The 24,940-nt window shown below is 36.6% G+C and overlaps 1 protein-coding gene across 4 annotated transcripts in view; it reads left to right on the forward strand.

Annotated features, from left to right (window-relative positions):
- RNF130 (ring finger protein 130) overlaps positions 1–23,933 on the forward strand; it is a 130,013-nt gene extending 106,080 nt beyond the window's left edge. For 2 of the 4 annotated variants that reach the window (XM_031953818.1, XM_023506823.2), the window contains one exon: positions 15,792–23,933. In XM_031953818.1, the coding sequence (XP_031809678.1) occupies positions 15,792–15,860 (69 nt within the window). In that variant the 3' untranslated portion in view covers positions 15,861–23,933. Of the gene's footprint in view, positions 1–2,673; positions 2,768–8,796; positions 8,988–15,791 lie in introns of those variants that run through there. The other 2 variants (XM_023506827.2, XM_023506820.2) reach the window with 2 other exon arrangements.
- The last annotated feature ends 1,007 nt before the right edge of the window (positions 23,934–24,940 follow it).

A 24,940-nucleotide genomic window follows, 5' to 3' on the forward strand; every position in this document is an offset into this window, starting at 1 on the left:
CAAAAAACATTATTAGAACTAAAAATGACCTCTGGCTATCACCAACGCCTTTTTTGGGGTACGCTTTGTAAATATTAGCACTGGTATCTTGAATTTCTAAAAAGGAATTAAAAAAGAAGACCCAGTAATAAAGAGTTAAGTCTAAAATTTGAACTTATATAACATACTGAGTTTCTCAGTATCTTTGGGAATTATTAGCAAAGTCTTTGTTGTTTCTTGCTTTGATGTTTTTATACTAATTTATTTTCCTTTCATTCTTTTTGGCTTGATGTTAAAGTCTCCAAATTGGAAGACTTGAAGTAGTACAGGCTCCTTAGCAATGAACCCTTTGAATCTACTTTTCTAAGACCCTCTAAGTAGAAAAGGGAAGGATAGTTGAACAATTAAGCAGTGCTGAGTGCATTTACCTCATAGTTTCCTTAATGATAACAAAATGGTCACAGCCACAACCAACTTTGCAGAGAACAGAAAAGAGTTTGCTTTTCATGTCACAAAAAACTATCTATGTCTCAAAACAGCCACTTTCCTACCCCATTCTGTATGTATCATTTTTATGAATTTTTACTTCCCTTTACACTTTTCATAATATGCCTCCATAGGTTGAGTACACTTTTTTCTGTCAGTACCATTGCTCCTTTTGTCCTGTTAACACAATATGTGATGGGAAACCATTGCTTTTATAGAAATAAAAGAAATCTTTTCTTTTTTTTAATTAAAGTATCCAAATCTATAAGACGTGTCCATTTGATTTACTGACATATTTCACTATAAACTCTTAACTAAAACCTAGTTGCAAGTTTTTGTACTATTACTATTCTTAATTCATTTGTCACAAAGTACACAAACTGCTGTTAGTGAATTTTTTGGGGTTTTTTTCCCTCATGTTTCTTATATTATCATTTGCAGGGTTTTTTAGTTTAGATTTTTTTAATTACCTTTATTCCAATAGCAATAAAGAAGACAAAGGTTTATCCAAAATTTTGTGGTCCTTTATAGCTGGTATTTCTTCATGAAATCATTCTTTTCAGAATAGAGATGAAGAATATACTGATGGTACATTGTGGTACTGCCCTCCTACAACCATATTAGGGTACAACTGCAAACAAATTTGGTTTATTGGATGACTGATTTTTTAAATAAAGTTTAGCCCCACAGATGAGTATAATTCATTCAGAATCAAGTAATATAAACAGAATAAAATTCTTGAAATCCATATATTTTATATATACAAAAGTTGTAGAAAGAAAAAGACTTAATTTCCTTGTTATTATTAAATATAACTATTCCATTTTAAGACTATCAAGCTACCTCGTCCTAATTTCAAAAATTGGTGGGAAAAATAGGAATTGGCAATTCACTAAAACCATTACAATTTACTATTTTGAAATATGTATTACACATAGTAGGCACTTAATATTTTTTAGGTTCAAATGAATTACAACAAGAGGCTAAACTGTTGTTTTCCTTTCTGTGTAGTACTTTGGTAACACAAGGAAAAATTTTGAGAGAATATTTAAATTGTTTAACCAAAAAGAAAAATTATGAATTAATGAATTTTGAAAATTATGAACATCATCCAATACCATAGAACATACAGTTGATGTGCTCATCCCAAATCTTTATTTTTCACTCATTAGAGCAGATCTCCAAGGAGCACTATACCAAACAAAATCTTTATAACCCAGGCCCAATAATGTACATCCTTTAAAATAATAAAGTATCATTTCTTTAAGAGAATGCAGTGATTAAAACTTTTGTTATTTTAGACAGGCTCATCTTTTATCCTCTAGATGTATAAGAAGGCTCTGTTTTACAGGAATATTAGAATGTCATTTCAATAAAATGCAAAATCTTATAAGATTAAGAAAAAATATTAAATGGTTTAAAGAAAGTCCTTACACCTTGATTATCTGAAAAATTCTGTAATCATATACCAATGGTTTTCATTTTTTAAAATATATTTACATGCTGTCTTTCAGGCTATCTGCCTTATCAGTTTTCCTATAACCAAAAAAAAAAAAAAAAAAAAAAAAACCCACCAAAATAATCAGGATGAATGACAACTACTTTTGATGAAAGACCAACAAGATGTTTTGTTGGTTCTGTTTAATAGTGTGAATGTGTACATAAAGAGGGGAAAAATAATAGAGATTATCATAATGTCATCATGAAAACTAAGAAAAGTTAAGGCTACAGATTTCCCGGAGTCTCATGGACCATGCTCTTGAGAATTGTTCTTCTCTGCAGCTAAAGTGGGAGTTACTTCTCTAACTGGGAGTTACTGCATGGATTTTCACAACGAAGAAGGGGAAAAGTTGGAAACTTGACTGAACAGTTTGATTTAGTTGTAATTAACAAAAATCTATTTTCATGAATATTTTTCCTTATTTTACATTGCTCACTTCACACTTTTTGGTGACTACATCCTTCTCAAACCTCGGGGTATTGGCAGACAGAAATGACTGGCCTTGCTTTCCTTTTCCCCTTCTATTTCTCATCACGACTTTTTCCAATTAGTAACTCTTTGGCAAACCTCCTTCTGCTACACTTCCTTGTGCCAGTCATGGCTTACACCTGCGTTGCCTCCAGCAATGGCATTTGAGAGAAATATTGACATCGGTTTGACATAAGCCTTCTCCCACGAGTGATTGCCTCCCTTTCCTTTGTCAACAGAAGAATGGTTTATTATTGCCAGTTTTGGCCTCCTCAGTGCCTTCACTCTCTGCTATATGATCATCAGAGCCACAGCTAGCTTGAAAGCTAATGAGTAAGTAATGATTGTTTAATTTATCTTTTGGTTTACATTTTTGAGTGATGAGAAAAAAATATGGATAATTTTTTTAAAGACTGAGAAAACAGATTTCCATAACACAAACACTATTTCCAAATTGATGCCAGTAGCACCATATCTAGTAAAACTGTGATGTGCATAGTTCATAAATCAGTAATTCAGGAGCCCTGGTATGACAATTTGAATAGAACCTAAAGATTTATATGAATACATCTTATTGTGAGCCAATAATGTAATGCCACAACCAAAAAATACTAATGCAAGCTCTGCAATTAATATCATTTGAGGAATAGACAAAATGTGTAGCATGGAAAAGTGGAGGCAACCAGTATTTATTAAGTACCTAATTAAGGAAGTAAGTGCCAGGCACTGGGCAAGTGCTGGAGATACAAAGCTCTCCCCCCCAAAAAAATAAATAGCCCCTCCTGTCAGTCCAATAGCAGAGGTAATATGCAAACAATTATGTACAAGCAGGCTTTGTACAGGATGAATTGGAGATTTCCAACAGAAAAAAAGGCATGAAATTAAGGGGATCAGGAAAGACTTCTTGTAGAAGTCTTTGGCTGATATTTGAAGGACATCAGGGAAACCAAGAGATGGATATAACAGAGGTAGCATATGATAATCTTAAAATATTTGAAGGTTCTCATTAGTCTGAGGGAGAGATGTTTGGTTTATATCTAAAGTATAGAACTGGGAATAGTTTTCTGAAATAGTAGAAGGAGCACCAGATTTGCAGTTAGAAGTTCTGGGATAGAATTGCAGCTCTGCCACAAACTATTTGTGACCTTTTGTCCTCCTATGTGGACCTCAGTTTCTTCAGCTTTCAAATAAGGGTTTTAGACTACATGGTTACTAAGTTTTCTTCCATCCCTAAAAATAGATAGATAAATACATAGATACATGGATTAAGCTAGCAATCATTTAGTAAAGGCTACCTCATGTGCCAATCACTGTGTTAAGTACTGGGAATAGATGCAGGCAAAGAAGCCAGTCTCTGTCTTCAAGGAGCTTACATTCTAATGGTGGGAGATAACGTAAAAAAGAACTAGAAAGTGACTGGCAGTCAGGAAACAAGACAGAACGGTAATGTGGGGCATGGTGGGTCTGGCAAAATTAGGCAAAAGTTTATTTAATAGAGTTGAGGATTTCAGAGATGGAATCCAAATTTTGGTGGAATGAAAATAGGCCCCAACCTTGTAGAAGATCCGGAGCTGGAATTTCTAAAATGAGAATAATACCTATAGAACAACCTATTTCACAGAATGTGAAGGCTCAAGTGCAATCATGTTTGTAAAATCAGGTGCAAACTTTAAAGGGCAGGAGCATCTAAATGGTACAGTGGATAGAGCACTGACTCTGGAGTCAGGAGGACTGAGTTGAAGTCTGGCCTCAGATATTTAGCACTTTCTACCTGTGTGACTCTATGCAAGTCACCCCCAATTGCCTCTCAAAAAAAAAAAAGGGATTTAAAGGGATATCCTAAGTGGCAGGTAGTTGGAGTCATGAGTAAGTTTCCAGTCATTGGATTTAATCAAGTAAAAACATTCTATTAAAAGATATTTTAAATGGATTTGAAGATTAATTTTATTTTATTCAGTATGGATAGTGATGTGCTACATAAATTATTGCCAACATACATGTAACTCTTTTCAAATGGAAGTCACATTTTGGCATTGTTCAGCATTTATCCCATGTTGGTTAGGATAAAAACTAATTTCTCAAAATGTTGGGTTAATTGTGTCCTAATCCTCTCCCATCATGTATATTCAAAAACTAAGTAGATTAATTAGATATAAGAATGTTCATCCTGTTATTGCAATTGGGTAGATAAGTATTCCTCTCTATACTAATTAACCTGGTTTTATTCTTTCAACTAAAAATAGACATAAGCAGTTGAACTTGTCTCACTGTAATGTTTAAAAGAAAAATTTTCTGTAGTTATATCAAAACCAAAATTGCTATTTGGTAGAGATCTTCCAACATTTAAGTAGACTATTTTAAATAAGATTCAGCAGTTCAATTAATTTGCTTACTTTGAATTACATACGAATGATATGTAACCTGGGCAGGCTCCACAAGATGTAATTTTAATTAAAATCAGATATTCCATAATAGCTATATTGAAGTTCTTTTATAGATAAAGCAATAACAAGTCAGTAAAACTTGGTTTTGAAAATGTGCTTCACCCTGTGGTTATCTATGTTGTGTGGTACAGAACTCCTGGATCTTAACCACATAATTGTGCAAGTACTTAAGGATTTGAGCTTTTTGTCTAAATAAAGTTTTAGGTTTACTAAACCTACTACCTAAACATGCTAAAATGGATTAGTCTTTTGTTTGAGTAAGGATGCTGTCTAGACTTAACTTAAAATAGCAGCATAACAGTACCTATCCCATGTCTGGTATCCAAAGCATCCTGCCTTTGCCTTGAGAAATCAAGGACTATCTTCACGTTAAAGAAACTAACCTGTGTGCTAAGTTGTAGAAGGGTACCATCTTACATGTACATACACACAAAAACTTTAATGAATTTTATGAGAATCAAACATTTGAGCAATGTTATTGTTTTTTTGTAAAACTCATAAAGATCTTCTCTGCTCTATTATCTAATGTCTATACAGAACCCACCTGGGAAATTCATATTTAAATTTAGTTCCAGGAAAAGTGTATCTATATATATATATATTCATTCATATGTATTTTTTGGTAAGAATAATGCTCAGTATATTTCTCTTTTTGTTTTGTTTAATGTCCAGTAATAGAAGTTATCTTAAGTGCCTGTCTAGAGTTGTCTTAGATCCATCAGAAATTAAAATATCAACCATAGAGAAGAATAGAATTTATTTTACTTTTTCAGTGGCATTATTAGACTAGTAGTGTGGGGAAAATGTTTAACAAACTCTAGAATAATTTGAGGTCAGTGATTGTAATAATTGTAGATATTTGTATGGCACTTGAAGGTTTGCATATACTTTTGCATACAAGATCTCATTTTAAGCCTCATGACAATCTTGTTAAGGATAGATACTAATGGTATATTATCCTAATTTTACAAATGAAGACACTAAAACTTAGATTAAGTGACTTGTTCATGTTTACAGAGCTAGTTAAGTACCATGGGTAGGTAGGGGCAAGGGGGAAAGGACAATTCAGCTCTTTTAACAGATTAATACCCTAAGTCTCAATATCACCCTCGAGATAAGACTCTATCTTCAGCTTTCCCAGTCCAATTCAAGATTTTTATCAACCATTTGGGTAAAGAAATAGAACCCACTATTATAAATCTCAATATTTAGATCCTATTATTAAACACCTACTTAGAAATTATATTCACAATTAATAAAATGAAAATAATATACATCTTTCACTCTGGTTTTGAAACTGTTGCCATTGGTAGTGAAACCTGATTATTAGAATTAGTTTGTTTATTTCCCCAAAACTCCAGAAAAAAAAGATTGTTTAAAGTATCCTCCCTCCAAAGAAAGTTGTTGGGGGAAGGGGAAGTTTCCTTGCTTCAGCATTATCCCAATACTTAATAAACAATAATGATTAACATTTATATTGTGCTCTAAGGTTTGCATATTATTCCATTTGATTCTTATAACAACCCGGTGAGGTAGGTACTATTATTATCTCCATTTTATAGATGAGAAAACTCAGGTTGAAAAAGATTAAGTGACTTGCTCAATATCACACAACTAAGTAGGTTTCCAAGGCAAAGATCTGAATTCAGAGTCTTCTGATTTCAAGTCCAGCACCCTATCCATTGAACACTCCAAACTCATCAGCTCACATGTTCTTTTGGTTCTTCTAAGCAAATACAGATTTAAAAAATAATATAATTTAAAAATTATTGATCCTCGTCATGTGTGACTATTTACCTCATGAGAGGCAGCCTGGCCTATTAAATCTAAGGGCCAGCCTTAAAGTCAGGTCCCACCTCTGACGCATATTGGCTGTGTGACCCTGGGCAAGTCACAAGAGTAGAAGGCATAGAAGAGCAGCCAGGGAAGAGTTTCCCTACCTGTAAGTACACAGGATTGGACCAAAAAGAAACAAATGCCATCTTTGTAAGTGGGGGGAGGAGATTAGATTTTTAGTGTCCATTCTAGTTTGAAAATTCTGCAATTACATACATGTGTACACACAACTACAAAAAGAGCATGATCTTCCTTCTTCCAGTCATGGAGAAATAAATAGATAATCATTTCTCTCTGATCACTTGCCCACAGAGATCATAATATGTAAAATCACCTTTAAGAGTATGCAATACTATAAAAATATGGGATGATGTTAAGGCCTTATCATAATGATTCAGGCAGCCTAAGATGGACTTGATAATTCTCCCAACACAGGATCAGATGTGGAGGAGACAGTATCAGGAATCGACTGCCTCTTTTACATAGAACCTTTCCTATGTAAATAATATAATCTTTTCCAAACACTAAGCTTCTTTAAAGCTTATGAAAAACATGTGATTGCTTTTCAAGCACTTTGAAATAATACAGTATTTCTTTGCCCGTGATAACAAAATGGGATTAAAAAGTAATATTCAATTATCTGATAGTAATTGTTCTTCCTTTGCCACCAAAACTATAATAAACTATTTTGAAACACCTAAAAGCCAGTTACTTTTTTTATTTCATTTTAAAACAGTGTCATCATAATAGAAGAAATTTACAGATTTCAGCCCTTTCTAAAAAAAGCCTCTCAACTTTTAGTATTCAAATACTTAGATTTAGTCAAACAGAAAAACATTGCTTTTTTTGGCATTTTTCTCCAGCATCCTTCTCAGGAGGAGAGGAATAGCATAAATCATGGCAGGATATAAATGGAAGAATTAATAAATTAAGGTATTTTTTGTTAAATTTTCATTTTAATTCAACACATTTGTTACTCTGCCAGGCCCTCTGCTAGATACTGTGAGATTATACAAAGATAAATGAAACATAGTCCTTTCATTTTAGGAATTTGTGGAGAGGTTAAGATAAGAATTCACATAAACAATAATAAAAGTCAAAAATTGATAAATGCTTTAAGAGAGGTACAAAGTGTTAAAGGTTGTTCAAAGGAATCTAGGAGATCATATCCAGGGTCTTGAAGGCTGGATAAGATATTCATGCCAGACAAAAGAAATAATATATGAGCTGAAACCCAAGACATGTATAGGGAGCACCCAGTTTGGCTAAATCCTGGGGTGTGTATGGAATAAGTGGGAATGAGTCTAGTGGGTTATGTTAGGGTTAGTGTATTGGAAACCTTCAATGCTAAGTCAAGGGGCTTAGAAATTATCCTTTAGTCAGTGAGGAGCCAGGAAAGGGTTGTTTATAAGAAAGTGATAAAATTAGAACTGGGCTGTAAGATGTCAATAGAAAGCAAACACATAACAAGTGCTACACAGTGATTATTGTGGACAGGTTTCCCTTCATCCCTATTACCGTCTCAAGCTTAGCGTGATATCAACTTAGGAAACTTTTCTCAAGGTGTTTTAAATGCTATACAGAACTCTGACTGTGGAATAGTTAAAGGGGAACTACGTATATGTAGAAATTTGTTTCCCATTCAAACCATTCAAATCTTAACCTGCTGTTTTTATAAACCAGTATTCATCTCAGGAGATATACTATAAATGATGGGAACCCAGAGCAAGGCATATTCTGTGTAGGAAAGTATATTGCAAATTATGGTTATTATAGTAATATAATTATTATAATAATATAATAATTAATATAATTACTATATATAAATACTATAATCCTAACATATAATAATATATTATTTCCCATTATAATTATTATTAAAATGCTGGCAGTCCCACAGTATTACTAGTTAATACTGGGAGAAACACACACACACACACACACACACACACACACACACACACCACATTTTTAGCATTAATTCTCTTCTCATTTTTAGCTTGGGAAATTTCTGTTATTTTGGTTGTCAGCTACTTTTTGATTAATTCTTGTTTTCTGTCCCTCTCTCCTTTCATCCCACAGAGCAGAATGGTTTTGAAGAAAGAAGTGGTTTCTGACAGCTTTGGAGAATCTATTTTTATGTGCATCATTTACCAAACAAGCCACACAAGCATTTATTTTTAGTATATTTTATTTTTTTTTTATAAAATTGCTAATGCCAAAGCTTTGTATTAAAATAAATAATAAAGTAAAATTGCTGGTGTTGGATCTTCTTTTACTCACCTTTTTTGAGATATTACAGCATCAAAAATGACATTACCAATTTAGCTTTTCTTTGAAAGAATGTTTATGTGACCATCATTAGGATTCCATTTATACTACCATCGCTTATACTTTGTCCCAGGTATATCTCAAAGAAATGGTAACTTTGATCAGCTGTAACAAAAACTTCCAGCTGTGTGCAATGTTTTGTCATACTTGTATCTGCAGTTTCACTATTCAAGAAGATGGAGGTTTTGTCATGTCTGATTTGGACCCATTTTGCATCTACTCTCAAACCAGTAGATGTAGTATTGGGGAAACTTCCTGGTGATTAAAAGAATTGAAATATTCTCAGATTCATAGGATCTCACTTGGAAAAGATCCTGGAGATTGTCTGTCTTCCCTAAAATGTCCTTCTGAAACATCCACAAGTGGTCATTCAGCTTTTTCTTCTATGCTGTTGAATTAGGTACCTTGGAAATCAATACAGTGTATTTTGAGGGTTATATTTCTTGTCACCTGCCAACCAGGAAGATGATGATGGACCATCTTGAATTCATTTGACTTTATAATAACAAACGGAATCAACAGTTCTTCCATCTGCTTCAGTAACCACAGAAAAATTGGTGCTATTTCTTTGTTCTCTGAAGTACTGTCAAACTGGCCTTCCTGCACCTGGTTTTATTTCCATAGAAACCAAGATATTATTCCCTTAACTGTTCCCTCCTATATAACCATAAGAAACACTAAAATGTTTTCTTTTCATTATAAGTTATAAAACCAAACTTCAGTAAGATGACTTATTAATAAAAATACAGTGATATTTAATGATGTAATCAGAGGACTATTATTTCCCTTTTCATAGTATTTCAAATATTTATGCCTTTAAATATGCTTGGCCTTTCTTTGGGTCTGAGCATAAAACTTCAGTGACGTAGCTGGAAGGCATGAGGCTTAATAGTACAGGGTCATTTGAACTAATTCATAGCTACAGAATTATCAGTAATTGAAATTAGAACCTGTTGTCACTTTGAACAGAAAATGAAGTATTCTTCTCAAGGTTACACAAGTCTGGTTTTGGAATCCAGGAATCAGGATTCAAATCCCAGCATTGCCACAGGTCATAACCTCCCTGGACTGCAATTATTTCTATTTGTGAAATGGAAATGAACTATATCAGTAGTGCCAGATTCAGAAACATTTCTGTAGCAACATATTGACTTAGAAAACCACAAATTAATGTCCTCTGTGTTGTATTGAATTTTAATTTATTAAACATTTCCCAATTGTATTTTAATCTGTATTGACCACCCATCGGGGACTTTCCTCTCCCCATCCCTAGTGAGTTTGACCTCTGGACTAGATGACCTTGAAGCTCCTTTCTAGCTTTTAAATCCATGACCCTGTCTTCAAATACTTGGACTCCAAACCCAGCGCTCTTTCCAATACACCACAACTGCTTCTTAGATTTTTAAATGTGTTATCAGGCTTTTAGTTTTTGCTTATTCTAGTTTTCAGGTAGCCAAGAAAACTTTTTGGGAGATAGAATTTAATTTTTAAAATGTAATGGAAATAGATTTTTTGAATTGGCATCATGGGAATTCCGGACAGCTGCCAAAATCTACATCCAAATACTGTTGCTTAATTCAGAACAGATGAGATGCCATCAGTTGAGAAGGCAGCTTTATAATTAGAACTAAAATGTGTGAGGTTCAATAATTATTAACATTTTAAGTAATAGAATTAAATATCAATCTAACACAATAAAATTGTTTCCGATCTGGAGGCCCAGCTTGTAGAGACTTTCACTTAGCACGAAATTTGTTTAGTTGCAATGTACTTGAGAAATGTAGTGTTTTTTAAATGAATAGTCTTTTCCAGGAATGCTCTTGAATGGTATTTCTATGGGAGAAGTTGTAATGTTACTCATATAGGGCTCACAAGGGGGGAAAGTTCATTTTATCCAAACCAGTAGCCTCAAATAGCTAATTTGAATCAGGAGAGGATCAGATATCATTTCGCTGAGTGCTATGCCCAGTAATGGCAAAGTTACAAAGATAACTAGGATATGGGCCCTGTACTAAAAGGTTTGATAGCCTGGTGACCAGATAGTGACCACAGAGTTTTAAAGTAGCATTAAGATTGTAATGATTTCTTAGTTTTTATGTAGCTGAAATCCATGGCTTTGCTAGAGGCCAAATATCAACTTTGAGGTCATCCAGTCCAGCGATATCGAATGGAGTAGACACAGCAAATGTGTAACCTAAACCAGATTAAAATGTAGTTGGAAAATATTTAACAAAATAAAAATATAACCAAAAGTGGCATTACATTTATAAACTAAGTCAGTATGCAATTGCAAGGATCTTCATGTATAAATAGGTGGCCCATTTTCAGCTGAATTTGACATGACTACCCACAGCATCCAACAAGTAGTCATCTGTCTTTTGCTTGAAGTCGTCAAGGGATGGTGGATCTACTCGCTTGAGGCCTTTCCAGTTTTAGGCAGCTATAATTTAGAAAGATTTTCCTTCTCAAACTTGCCATCTACCTCTCTGCAATTTATGCCAAGACCTCTAGAACTACCCACCAGAGCTAAGCAAAATATCGCCAATGCCTATTAGTATAATAGAATACTAGATCTGGACTCAAATTTTGGGTGTGCCACTTAATACCGGCATAATTTTGGACAAATTAAAAGTCTCTAGGCCTGAGTTTTAAAAGATGAAGACTGGACTAAATGACCTCAAAGGTCTCTTCTACCTCCAAATCTATGGATATCAACCTTTCAGGTAGTTAGCAATCATGTTACCTTTCCCCCCAAGGCTTCTCTTCAGCCTATATACGACAAATGCCTTTTACCAGTCCTAGTTTTAAATCACTTTTTTGTCCATAGGCATTTCTTCATTTAAATTGGGAGTATTATATTCTACTTCACAGAATTGTGGGGGAAAACACTTTGTAAATATAAAATTGCATAGTAATATTAGCTATTGTCATTTTTGCCTCCTTCAGCTTGTTCTGAACTTTAGTCACAAGAGATCAAGAACTGAGCCCTTCAGCCTGTGCAGAAAGAAAGAGAAACAGTTCCATTGCAATAGGAAGTCAGGCTCTGAAGCTGACCAGGAGTATGAAATAAATGACCATTTGGCCAATCAACAGTTTAAATACACACAAGACAGTGCTACCATCAGCACCATCCTTAGATGGAGCCTAGATGACCCCCTAACCACAGGGTTTCCTAGAATAAGGTCCAAACTAGGCCTATAAGAGGAAAATTTATTTTTAAATGTCAATTACTTTATTTTTATTTTCCCCAGCTACATGTAAAAAATATTGGTTATGCATATACTTTTTTTTTACATATTTCCTTATGTTGGAAAAGAAAAATCAGAACAAAAGGAAAAAACCATGAGAGAGGGGAAAAAAAAACAAGAAAAAGAAAAGTGAACATAGTATGTGTTGGATTTACATTCATACTCCATAGTTCTCTGGATGTGGGTGTTTTCCATCCAAATTTATTTGAATTGCCTTAGATCACTGAACCACAGAACTATTCTGTCATAGTTGATCCTTGCACAACCTTGCTATTATTGTATTGCTGTAATGTATTGTGTATTGTATTGCTGAATTCTGCTTGTTTTGTTCAGCATCTATTCCTGTAAATCTTCCTAAAATCAGCGTGTTCTGCACTTTTTATAGAACAATAATATTCCATTGCTTTCATGTATCATAACTTATTCAGTCATTCCCCAGTTGAAGGGCATCTGCTCATTTTCCAATTCTTTTCCACCACAAGAAAGAGCTGCTACAAACATTTTTGCACGTATGGGTTTTTTTCTTCTTTTATGATTTCTTTGGGATGTCAATTATTTCAAGCTATATCCCTAAAATGTGGGACCTAAACCACATTATAGCTAGGCAGATATAACTATGTAGCTCCATGTGGACTTAGGTGGTCTCCAAAAGACTAACGACATTTTGAAAGTACAACAGAACCTGTGCTTTCAGTTAAAAGAATCATGGGAGGATGCCTTGGAAGAGGAATTTTAATTTATCAAATCAGATACAAACAGGATTCCCACAAAGAAGGAGACTTTTAAATGTAACAAACCCCTTGCATTTAGTAAGGGATTGGGGAAATGTAGCAATTTTTCTTCGGTTGATTGTAGTTCATTCAACCTTCTAGAAATCTGTATATCCTATTTAAGCTACCCTATCTCATTATAGGTTTTGGTTGTCAGGAACGATGCCAAATATAGAGAATCTCTAGGAAAATAACTGAAGAAGAGATTTAGATAGATGATGTTCTCGTCAGTTTTCTTTAGCATAGTCTAAGAAATAGGATATTGTAGGGTCTTTGTAAAGCCCTTGATCTATTTTGGGATGTTAATTCCTCATGTTTTAGGTTGGATAAATATTTAACAGTGCTATGATTGATTCTGAATTAGAACTGTTCCTATTGGATATGAAGTTTATTGCATTATCAACTATGGTAGCCATTTTCTACTAATCTTAGAGTCTGAAATAATAAATACAACTAGTAGTTTCATTGTCCAGAATTTGCAATAAATACCATGTACAGATTGTCTTATCACTCTTGTATCTAAATGATTAAGAGTTTGAAAGGGCCCATTTCTTTTATGAAGACCCTAAATTCTCAAAATAGGCAATGTATAGAAGCATCATATAACAATAAATCTGGAGACTTAATCATACTTGCACTTTGCATACTTGCAGCCTTACTAACTTAATGGTTTTTAATATAAGTTCCACATTGTGTAGTTCCATAAAGTTAAGCTACCAAAGCTAAACTAAGCATGAATTCGTCAGTTTGATCTGTACCCACTCCAATATTTTCTTGAACCTAAAAATAGCCTGTGTTTTCTGATAAAACTACTCACCTCTCCCTGTAAAATGTGTCCGTTTGCTTCATCTCTGGCAAATACACAGAATGATTTTCTTCTCATATACATCAACTGGGGCCAGTTGGAGGATTACAGTACAGGTAAATCAATGAGGTCTTCATGGTTAGACTTTATTTCAAAAGTTAAGCATAATTCCTTTCTCCACCATGTGGAGAAGTAATATAAATGATGTCATGAAGGATGTGGTATGACCAGAAAAGGAGGTAGGCAAAAGTGCAGAATGGAAAACAACCTGATTGCTAGACTGGTATCCATAAAATAAAAAAGGATCAGAGGAAGACCCTCATATTGAATAGTCCCTTGATTTATTTTTATGGAATTTATGGAAAGACATAAACAGGAAATGCACAGAACAATATTAAAACATGCATCAGTGAAGGAACTACCTACACTGATGAGATTGCATATCCCTCAAAGTAGGCTAAAGGAGTTTGGTATTTGTCCTGTTTGGAAAAGGATAATCTAGGTAGATAATAGCTAGGTAATCTAAAAGTTGAAGGAATCATTGTCATGCATTTAATTCTTCCTCACATTGAATACCAAATACACTAAATAATATATGCATAAGAATGTCATCTTCCCTTGATATTGCCAATGGGAACTATGTTCTTTAATGAAAGGACAGGTGTCTTGAGACTGTGTTTGGGATTATACTGTGCAGTGTCTCAGACTAGGCCAGGAGAGAAAATGGTTCATATCCAGTGATTATTGTGATAAATCTAAAAGAGAGGCACCATGACATTAAATTTCATTGAACATATAAAAATGAGTATATAAAAAGTCACTGAAGGAAAGAAAATGCAAAGCATTTGCTAGAAGCTGTGACAAGCTACAGGTGTTAGCATACTCTTAGAAGGCCAGTTACCAGGGCACTGATGCTAGAAGATCTCCCCAGTGTAGGAGTTCTTTGCTTTGGTTGGTTGTGTTGATTAATTGTCTGCACTAAGTTTAGTATTAAAAGAGTGAGCCTCCAAAAGCAGGTTGCCTAAAGAGAGCAAACTGATCCTGATCAAAAACAGAGCAGTTCAAGGCTCCCACACCAATCAGTGATGGAATTAGGCCCATGACTAACTGTATACTTCCAGCCTGGGAAAGATGGAGGAAATAATAATAAAGTAATAAGAATATAAAAATAACATTAGGAGCAACTAGATGGCTCAGTGGACAGAGGCACCAGCCTTGAAGTCAGGAGGACCAAGTACAAACTGACCTCAGACACTTAACACTTCCTAGCTGTGTGACCCTGGGCAAGTTATTTAACCCCAATTATATCTCAGCAAAAAATAATAATAATAATAAAAAGAGCCAATATTGCTATGCCCATTTTACCCAATTTATTAAGATAACAGACATCAGATACATTAATCCCAATTTCTCCTCTGAAGCATGCTGAAAACTGCTACTTGGTGAAACAAATCTAAGTTATGGACTATATATGAATCCATGTGTTCTAGAAAAGGTGTGTCTGTGAACCTGATTTATTAAATGAATTATGTTAAAGGCACTAGAGAAACTTGTTGTTTAAAGGGATAAATACAAGGGTAAATCTTTTTGTAAAGTTCAGTGGTCATGCTTTATCTTACAGATTTTTTAGCATGTGTCATTTCTGTCAATGTGATCACTCTCTCCAACAGAGATCACAATCCTGTGAGTTAGCAGACAGCCTTTGTAAGCTGTTGGGTTATAAATATGTCATGTATACTTATATTTTATTAGTGTGGACAAGTTCTGTGCTGTTCCCATGTGAAAAGCAAAGAACTGAAATGGACATTTAAGCTAACGTGATGCTTCCATGAGAATACACTTTTCTCTTTCTCTCCTGTGTCCCTGTGACATTTATGCCTCATCCCTGATTGTCTTTTTGCTCTGCTTTTTTTTATTTTTTAGGTGGGCACTTCTTTCATCGGAACTCTTTGTCCCCTCGAAGCCTGGTTTACGAGAGCGAATTCTCCATGATTGAGCCCTCCTTGGACATGTATGATGACAACAAAACCTGAAGAAACCTTGATGTTTGGAGTCACTCTTTTGTTGGTTTCTGATCATTCTTCTTTTGTATTCTTCTGTTGGTGTCTTGTCCTGGAGAAGGAGCTGCTGCATTTCCCACGTGGGGGTTGCGTTTCCAGGCTAAGATCCAAAGGACCCCCCAAGATGGGACTACCCTGCAACAATGCACCATCGCACATTGCCCTTCCAAGGTTGTCCAAACTCACAAGAGGAGTGAGCTACATCTGGATACAAGAGGCTTAGCCCTGACTCCCCAGGGTTCATTGTAAACTGAAGATGTCTTTTTTCCCCCTAAAAGCCAAGCATGTACCGCTCTGTGTGAGTGGAGTTTGCCTTTAATAGTCCTTGTGATCAAGAATTCCATTGTGTGTCCAAATCTACCAGGTGATTTTTCTTTTTTTTTGTTTTTTTTTTTTTTTCCCAGCAAAGAGGATCATGAGCTGCTCCCTGGATCTCTCCCCATTCTCTCCCTTCTCTTTCTGTGATGAGGCCTCTTCCTGAAGGGACTGGGGAAAGGGCTTGTACCTTTGTCCTTGCCACATCACTGACCAGTTGTGTTGCAGGCACAGGGGCCTCTCCATAGATCCGTAATGGGCAGTAGCAGTGGGTGCCAGCAGTGAAGAACAGAGTCATCCACATGTTCATTTTCCAACTTCCATTTCTGAGCATGAAGTCACTTTTACAGTCCCTGGAATGTTGCTCCAGCCGTGCCTGTCTGCCCACATTCTAAAAGAGATGGGCCAACATCCCTGTTCTTTTTGGTTGGTTCCTAAGTATACTCAAAATCTCCCGCAGGATGACCAATGGCTAGCTGATTTTTTTCATTGTGGAGTTAAAGTGTCCCATTCTCCGGTATGACACCAAATGCTGACCATCCCTCTTCTGGTTTGGTATAACAAGAGTCTCCCTCCTGCCAGTTCTGAAATTGGGAATGAAGGCAGCAAAGGAAAATGAATGGGGAATCTTATATATAGACATACTGAAAGGAGGCATCTTGTATTTTTTTTGCCCACCAGGAGAAAAAGGAGATGCTGTTTCAAAACAAAAACAGTAGGTTAGAGGCAAGAAAGATGTGTATGTGTGTATTTTACACATAACTGCCAGCATCCTTTGATGAGCGAATCAACCCAACATATCTATGCACCTTTTGCTATAATAGTTTAATCTGCTTCTCCATTTTAATCAAAATTACTGTATGAGAAGTTACAAATGATTTTTGTATCATGTGAATGAAAATTTGAATTTCCGTACATCTTCACTTAGTTCTAACAGGGAACCCAAAGAAAGGACTCCTTCGCCTGATTCCTTTTATGAAATCTGTAGAGCGTAAATTGAAGAGGAGTACTTGCTGTTTTTCCATATGCAACCAGTCATTTTTAGCATGTATCCTACTCTATATAATGTGTTGAGGCTATGACTTAAACACAAATGAAATCTTTGATTTCAACCAAAACTCAGTGAAGTGAGGCAGTGACTCTTTAGTAGAAGAGCCTTCCCTGACCTAATTCCACATCTCTTCTCAAATAGTTTGAGGCTGGAGCAAGGCAGACTTTTAAAGAATTAATAGCTTCATATTTTTTTTACCTTTAATGAGCCAAGTGTAGTCTAGTTGTTTTTTGGGTTTTTCCCCCTTTCTTTTTATTATAGTCCTTATACTGTAGAAATATTTTCAATAAAGTGAGTTTTAAACAAAACATGGTTTTAGCAAAAGAAGCTTGACCTTGTGGGTGGCAGTTTCAGAGCAAAATCAGCAACAGTCACAGCTCATTTATAGGGAGGGGGTGAGGGAAACCAGCCACCCAGTTTCACTTTTACAGGGTCCTTCCTGGACTGGGAATACAGCTATTCATTTCATTTCTCAATAATTGTTAGCTATGCAGTACCTAGGGAGCTCTTCCAGGAGAGCTATTTAGACTAACCACTAATTTCAAACTGAGCCCCAGTTTTGTGAAAATAGTGTCGATCTTTCTGTGCAGACACATAAAGGAATACCAAATTCTTCATTGGAGAGATGGACATGAAAAAGTCCATAGTGAAGACATGTAAATAAAGAGTGTCATTTCTGACTTCAAGCAATTCCTTGGACTAAAGGAACTCTTGCCCAGGGAAAACTCAATTGCCATTTACACCACTGGACTAAATGCCTCATCACTACTCCCTATGGAACAGATTATTCTGAGCAGAGCCAAGTTGGCATGTTTTCCTCTCCAGGGGTTGGATTTGCCCATTTAGGACTCTTCTCTGGTTCTGCAGTGTTACCAATTTGGTTCTAGTATCACCAGCAGAGTGGCTATCCACAGGAAATATGTCCTTCTCATTTAAGAATTTCCTTCAAGAAGAGTAGTGCTTGGAGAAAAGAAAGGGGATGGAGGAGGGGAAGCAGTTTAAGAAATAGACTGACTCCAGTAATCCCTCATTTTTTTTACCACATTCTTACTGTCCTTATTCTGAACCCCATTTTCCCAGGGACAGGTAGAATCAGCTTATCCAAGTGTGCCTCATCATCAGATGGTTGGCCACCAGGTAATGATTTTTTTTTTCCAGCCTCAGCCATCCATGAAGATCCTCTCAATTAATGTCTAAAAGAGTTTTCAAACTGCATGGATGAGAGAGATGGATTACCCACACTGATGAAATTGCCACTCTCTTAAGTATTGAAGTATTCTGAACTACAATATCCCCTGAGCCAGGGCTAACTGCAAAGCTGCTTCCTCTGGCATTCAGTGGCTCCAGTACTATGGCCCCATGGGCATAAAATATTGGGATTAAGCCATGCAACAGGTGCTTATCAGGGGAGTCAGTAAATGAGTTGCTGGATCTCAGTAGCTTCCTAAGAAAGAAGCTACATTGGAGCTCTTTCTGATGCCCTTTCTCTGCTTCTGTGCTACCCGATACAGCCCCTGGGTACCTTGAAAAGTTACAGAGGTATTCTACAGCTGAATCAAGAAATTGGATAAAGGGATTGGACATTCCCTGGATCAAGCAAGTATGTTTCTTGTCAGCAAGCTTTTTTTTTTTTTGTAAACTCCAGGGCTACCTGTTGTGCTTATAAATCCCCCAGTGGTGTTAGTGGAATTAGCTTTTTCCTCCCTAACTAGAAAATGCATTCCCTCAGAAACTTCATAAGAGAAAAGATTACTGCTGCTTTTAATTTTTTTAAGTTGTGTTACTCACAAAATGCAATCATCTGAATATATTGATGGAATTATCAACCAAATGCATTGACAAGTATGAGCAGCATTACTCTTTTGAAGGAAAAAAACAATTGTTTGTTTTCGATTAGCTATTTCCCATCCGCTTTGTAAGAATTTAATTCTGTCCTATTTGTCTTCTTACATTTGAAATATTTCATTGACTGTAATCAGTATTTATTGGTGGTCATACATGAATCTTATTGCTAGACATCTCTGATCTCCAGGCAGCTATTTCTAAAGCAGAGAAACAGAGTGGTTCCATGATCTGGGGATGTATTCTGTAAAAAGATCTTGGGTCTTCCTGTTCTCCTTCAGCCTTCTGTTGATTCCAAGGCTTGATCATTTACTGGCTGCAGTGACTACATTTGATTTAGGGTTCTCTAAATCAATTTCATTGGTCCAGTTTGCAATCCCAGGCTCATTCTTGGCCAATTGGGTTTATTTAGTCTTGTGAATGATAATTTACCTAATCACTGACTTAACTTCCTTTCTCCTTCAGCCTCGAGGAAAGTAAAGAAAAAAAACAGGAAAAGACAGGAATCCCATCTCCTCCAAAATGATACAAAGATACTTTTCCATTATATGCTTATAGATATTAAACCTCCACCCACACATAGAAAAAAATTCCCATTCTGTAGTATTTTAAAGTTTATAAAGCACTTTCCTCACAGTCCTGTAAGATAAGTAGTTTCAAACATGATTATCCCCACTGGCTAGATGAGGAAACAATCTCAGAAGTAAAGTGATTTGGTAGGATCATAGGGCTAGAGAATATATAAGCCCAGACTTAAACCCAGGCTCCTGATCCTAAAAAGAGGTTCTTTCCGGCATAACAGACTAACTCTGGTCACCACAAACTATTTGCATATATATATATATAGTTCCCAAAGTGCAGCATGTATGGTGTTGTGGGGAAAGTACTGAACTTGGACTAAGAAGTACAAAATCCAAGCTCTACTATTTACTATCTGCATGATATTCAGCAAATCACTTAACCTCTCTGAGCTTCATGTTTCTCCTTTATAAAAATACTAACAGGAATCTCCATGTTGTCTATTTTTTAAAAAACTATAATGCAGATATAGACCACTATATGTGTTTGCTATCTATTTAAGGATTCTCCAAAGGCAACCTCTGTTAGGAAAAGAAATCTAAGCCCTTGAAAATGGAACCCTCTCTAAAAATCCACTGACAGTACTTTAAGCCTCACAGGGCCAGACATTAAAATTTGCGAATGATTGAACTCAAAGCCTACTCAGTCCTTAGAGGAAACATATGTTAGACACAAATTCTAATAATTATAACTGATGGGTGGTGTTTTAAAGATTACAAAATATGTACATATACATGCACATGCATACATATACATATATGTCATTTGACACTCATAGTCCATAAGTAGTTACTACAAATATTACTACATATGAGTAAACTGAGGCTAAAAGAGGTTAAGTGACTTGCCCATGATATCAGAGCTAGTAAATGCCAGCTTTCTTTGGCTTTAATTAAAAAAAGACAAAGGCCTTCCACTTACTGATGTCATGTACACCAGTTACTTTGAGAATAAAGTTGTATTCCCCCTTCATTTCTATCAACCTATTTACTCAGTATCTTAAAATTAACTAGTTCTTGAACAACTAGTTCTTGAACAGACCTTGAACAGGTCAGATACACGGCCATGAGAAAATATGTGGAAGAGAGGCTGGAAAATGCTTCTTAGACTATAAACATTCCTGTGATGTTCATTGATTGCATTGCATACTGCAAATAGTAAATGCTTAATAAATGCATATTGAATGTTGAGTTAATATGAGTGGGATTAGGGCCAATTTCCTGGATGACAAATAATAATAACTCACATGATGATAGATAGTTCTATTATATTTTCAAAGCACTTTTCCCTTCTAAGGGAAGTACTACAAGTGTTGTTATCCCCAGATGCTGAGGGGCAGAAAAAAGGAATGATTTGCCCAAAAGCCGGACGGCAGTGAGTGTCGGACTTGGGATTTGAACCAATATCCCCTGACTCCAAGTCCAGGGTGCTCTCCACTACACTATACTTACTGCCTCTCAAGAGAACTAAAAAGGCTGCACTGGGCATTGTGAAGAAAGTGACTAAAGAATAAACACCAAAACAAAATGGGGTAGGAGAGAAAAAGGGAAGATCTGTATCCACTGGGGAATCGAATTGTCTTTTCCTAATCTGCGAAGTATCAGAGAAAGGAGAGGGGAAAGTGAGGTCTACCCAATTCTCAAGAGTCCTTGTGCATGAGTACGTAACTTACTCAGTAATCTTAGGTTCTTTCCCTGTGTCTTTGCCATTAACTTGCCATATGTATGGCATGTCACTTAACTTCCTTGGCCTTACCTACATCCCCCCCATGTGAGGTCAGCCATCCTTGCATTAAGGAAGAGGTTGATAAGATGCTCTGGAAAAGGGGAGGTAGAAAGCCATCTTTCTGTAGTCTGACCTAGACATGGCCCTTGGGAGCATACTGAGGTGGCAGTAAATCCTTTGTGTGGCACCCTCTGCAAATTCCCAATTTCCCTAAAGGTTCAGAAAGGAGCCTCATTTTCCTTCAGGTCTCTCATGGGAGTTTAAAGCACCTACAGTGGTATCTGGTTCTCCAGTGGAGAGAACCAACTGGCTCTGCCAAAAGGTCTTTGACTGTCCATGCGCACTCCACTGTGTGGAACTCCCACCACTTCTGCTCTTGCCCTGTATACCGTCCCCTAATCCGTGCAGATCTCAGACTGTCTCACCTACTGATGTCACCAAGACACTAGCTACCCCTTCCGGATCCCCTCTGGGAACCCCACTCCTTATTTTGTGACCTGGGACTGAATGAAGGTGTTTCTTTTCATCCAGATAAACCCCTAAAGCACTGAACAGCAGCATTGAGCTTGATTATTCCAAGTCATTACCAACCCTGATTTGTGAATACATCCTGTACAGTTCAAATCCTGTTTCTTTCTACTCTTAATCCAATAGATAGATAAATTAGAAGCATGAAAATGTGAATCTCCAAGAAAAATCAAAGGTCTTTTTCTCTGATCTTAGAGTAGCACGAGGGACACATTCTCCTCTTCTCTTGTACAAGTGAGCTATGAGGAGTCTTTTGTGGGGGCTTTGCTTTCATAATCAACCCCCACCCTTTTCATTCTGTATCCAGAGATAATAGTAGGAACAGTTTAAAGCAGGCAGGGCCAAGACCTTTGTAGAGAGAAAAACAAAGCTTCCATTTGACCAGAATTCTCCAGTCCACAATTTCCTCATGGACATGGCTTGCTGTGCTCTCTGATCAGTAATGCTGGCGCAGTACAAACTGACACATTCCTGATCAATGCACCACTTTGCTTCTAGACAAGAACGTGTGTGTCAGGAAGGGAAGAATCAATGACCTTGGTGGGACTTAATTAGCTTTGTCTCAAGCTCAGCAAGGCCATTCACCAGCTACTAAAGACTTTTATGATCATCTTTTCAAAACCCCAGCATTCTTTCTAAATCAGCTGCTTGGGAGCCAGAGACAGTTTTAGTGAATTCTCAAGAGCTATTTTTACATAATTAACAGGATGCAAGAGCTCTTTCTGCTTTCTCTGCTTTCTGCCCTGGCCACCTCCTTCCTCTGACTTTCATTTAGAGTTATAGGAAATCCTCATGTGCCCCACCAGGACATTACCAGTGGCTGAATAACTTGGCCCAAGAAACAAATGACAGCAAGTAGACTCCTAAATGGCAGAATCCTTCCTTTCTACTAAACAAACATCCTTTTACAGCCTGGACACAAGCAAATGACTACACACCCAAGATTTATGCACCACTATGATCCAGTGCTGCAGGTCTGCCTTTGGTATGGAGTGGGTGAGGCTGAACGATTGTGTCCTGGGCTATGGGGCTAGAAAGAGTAAGATAGGGCTTCCATCAGGCCATCTAGCCCTGACAAGTTTTGACAGTAACTTCAACCCTAGCTTTTAAGATGTCCTTTAGTGGAAGTCACTTTTTTTTTTTAGGGAGTGGAGGCTTTCTGGAACAAATTTTGGTTAGGCTGAGCCTCAGAACATTACTCTCTCTTGGATATAGAGTGGTCATTGCTCCAGCTAAATGGAGAGACAGAATAGGGGGAAAAAATTGATTCCACAAAGTAAAACATTAGTCATATAAAGAGGTAGAAAGAGCTACTACCCAAAGGAGAAAAAAAAAAGTTTCCCACTGACAACCTTGATAACTGTAACCACAAGTTCACTAGGATGAGCCCACATCAAAAGTGCTCCAAGACCATGCCATGAGCCCCTAGCCATCAGGATTCATGTAAGATATTAAATCTACCTGTTGGGGCTTTGGGTCAGGAAAGACCTGCTGTTCTAGGTCACTGATAACTATGCACAAAGTCTAAGAGGGTGAGACAAAAATATTTTTCTACAATAGCACAGGAAACTCTTAGGAGATAGAGAGGGGTCTTTCCAATAATCCTCAATCTGGAAAGCAGCATATTGACTTTGTCCTAAGAGATGAGAGTTAAGATTCTATGCATTTGAAGCTGTATTTACTCCAGAATAGATGGAGACAGAAACAATGGATGTCCTATACTAAAAAGGTAAGGTGATAACTGGTTAAAATGAGAAGAGCATTGTCTTTTTTGAGATGGCACCTGCAAGGAAGTTGTGGAAGCCCGTGGGAAACGCAGCTTAACAGCAGCAAAACTCGGTGCACATGTTTTGATGTCAGTATAATACAGTAGTGACATTCTGTGATAATTTGCTGACAGATGTATACCTGTGGGTTTGGGTTTGCTAATGTAATACATTTCAATAAAAATCTATGGAAAACATACCAGTGCCTGATCCAGTCCAGTGTTTCACACAGGAGTGTGAGGGGAGAAGTAAGGGAGCTAGCCCACTTGCAGAATGCACTGATTGACTGACAAGCCCAGGGGGTTGGTCACTCTGTACTTCAGTCCTTGGCTATTTCCATTCTGTTTTGGAACTCAAAAAAAAAAAAATACTCTGGGATTAGCCTTTAACAGATCATCTGGATGATTGATGCTGATCTTGAATTTTTCTACTGTAGTGTCTCAGGAGTTAGGAGAACCCAGGAGTTGATCTCTTTAGATCTTCCATACTAATTAGTTATAGTTTATGGTTACCAACCTTTTTTTGCAATAGTCAATGTGAGAAGGCCAATCAAGACTTACCACCTCCACATTAGGGCCAGTGAAGCAGGCTCAAACAGTTAAAATGACTTAGCAAGGTCATGAAGTTATGAGCACATGGTGAAAGTCTTCTGATGCTAAATCCAAGGCTTTTTCCTCTGTATCACAATAGGGGAAGAGACAAATATTTGTTGATTTTTTTTTCATTCTAATTGATCATTAGTGTAGCATAGTGGTTAAAGAACCACCCTTAGGGTGGGGAAAACTAAGATTATGATATATACATATATATATCCTGTCCGTATGATTCTTCAGTCTCCCAGACAATTCTTAGGTTCTCTTTTACAAAAAGGTACTATTCTACTTCGGAAGAAGGAAGCTCCTCTCTCTGTGGAAGTTCCCTATCCCAGTGAAATCATAGATCGAGACCAAAGCCAAAAAACAAACCCTGTAATTATATAGGTGGATAGGGTCTGAAAAATGAACCTCAGCCTCCCCTCAGTATGTACTTATTGGGAGAGACCTCGAATTAGTCTCTATACTATTCATTTAAGTCATTTCTTCCCATGATTCTCTCCAACTCCACCATGCCCAAAAGTACTACTACCCCTTTTTCCCAAGACCCACCAGTCTGTCCCTATGTTCTCTTTTTGCCATCTTTCCCTATCTATGTCTAGTTTTTTCTGGA

This window comes from Sarcophilus harrisii, chromosome 2 (assembly GCF_902635505.1).
Source record: "Sarcophilus harrisii chromosome 2, mSarHar1.11, whole genome shotgun sequence".
Classification (NCBI taxonomy): domain Eukaryota; kingdom Metazoa; phylum Chordata; class Mammalia; order Dasyuromorphia; family Dasyuridae; genus Sarcophilus; species Sarcophilus harrisii.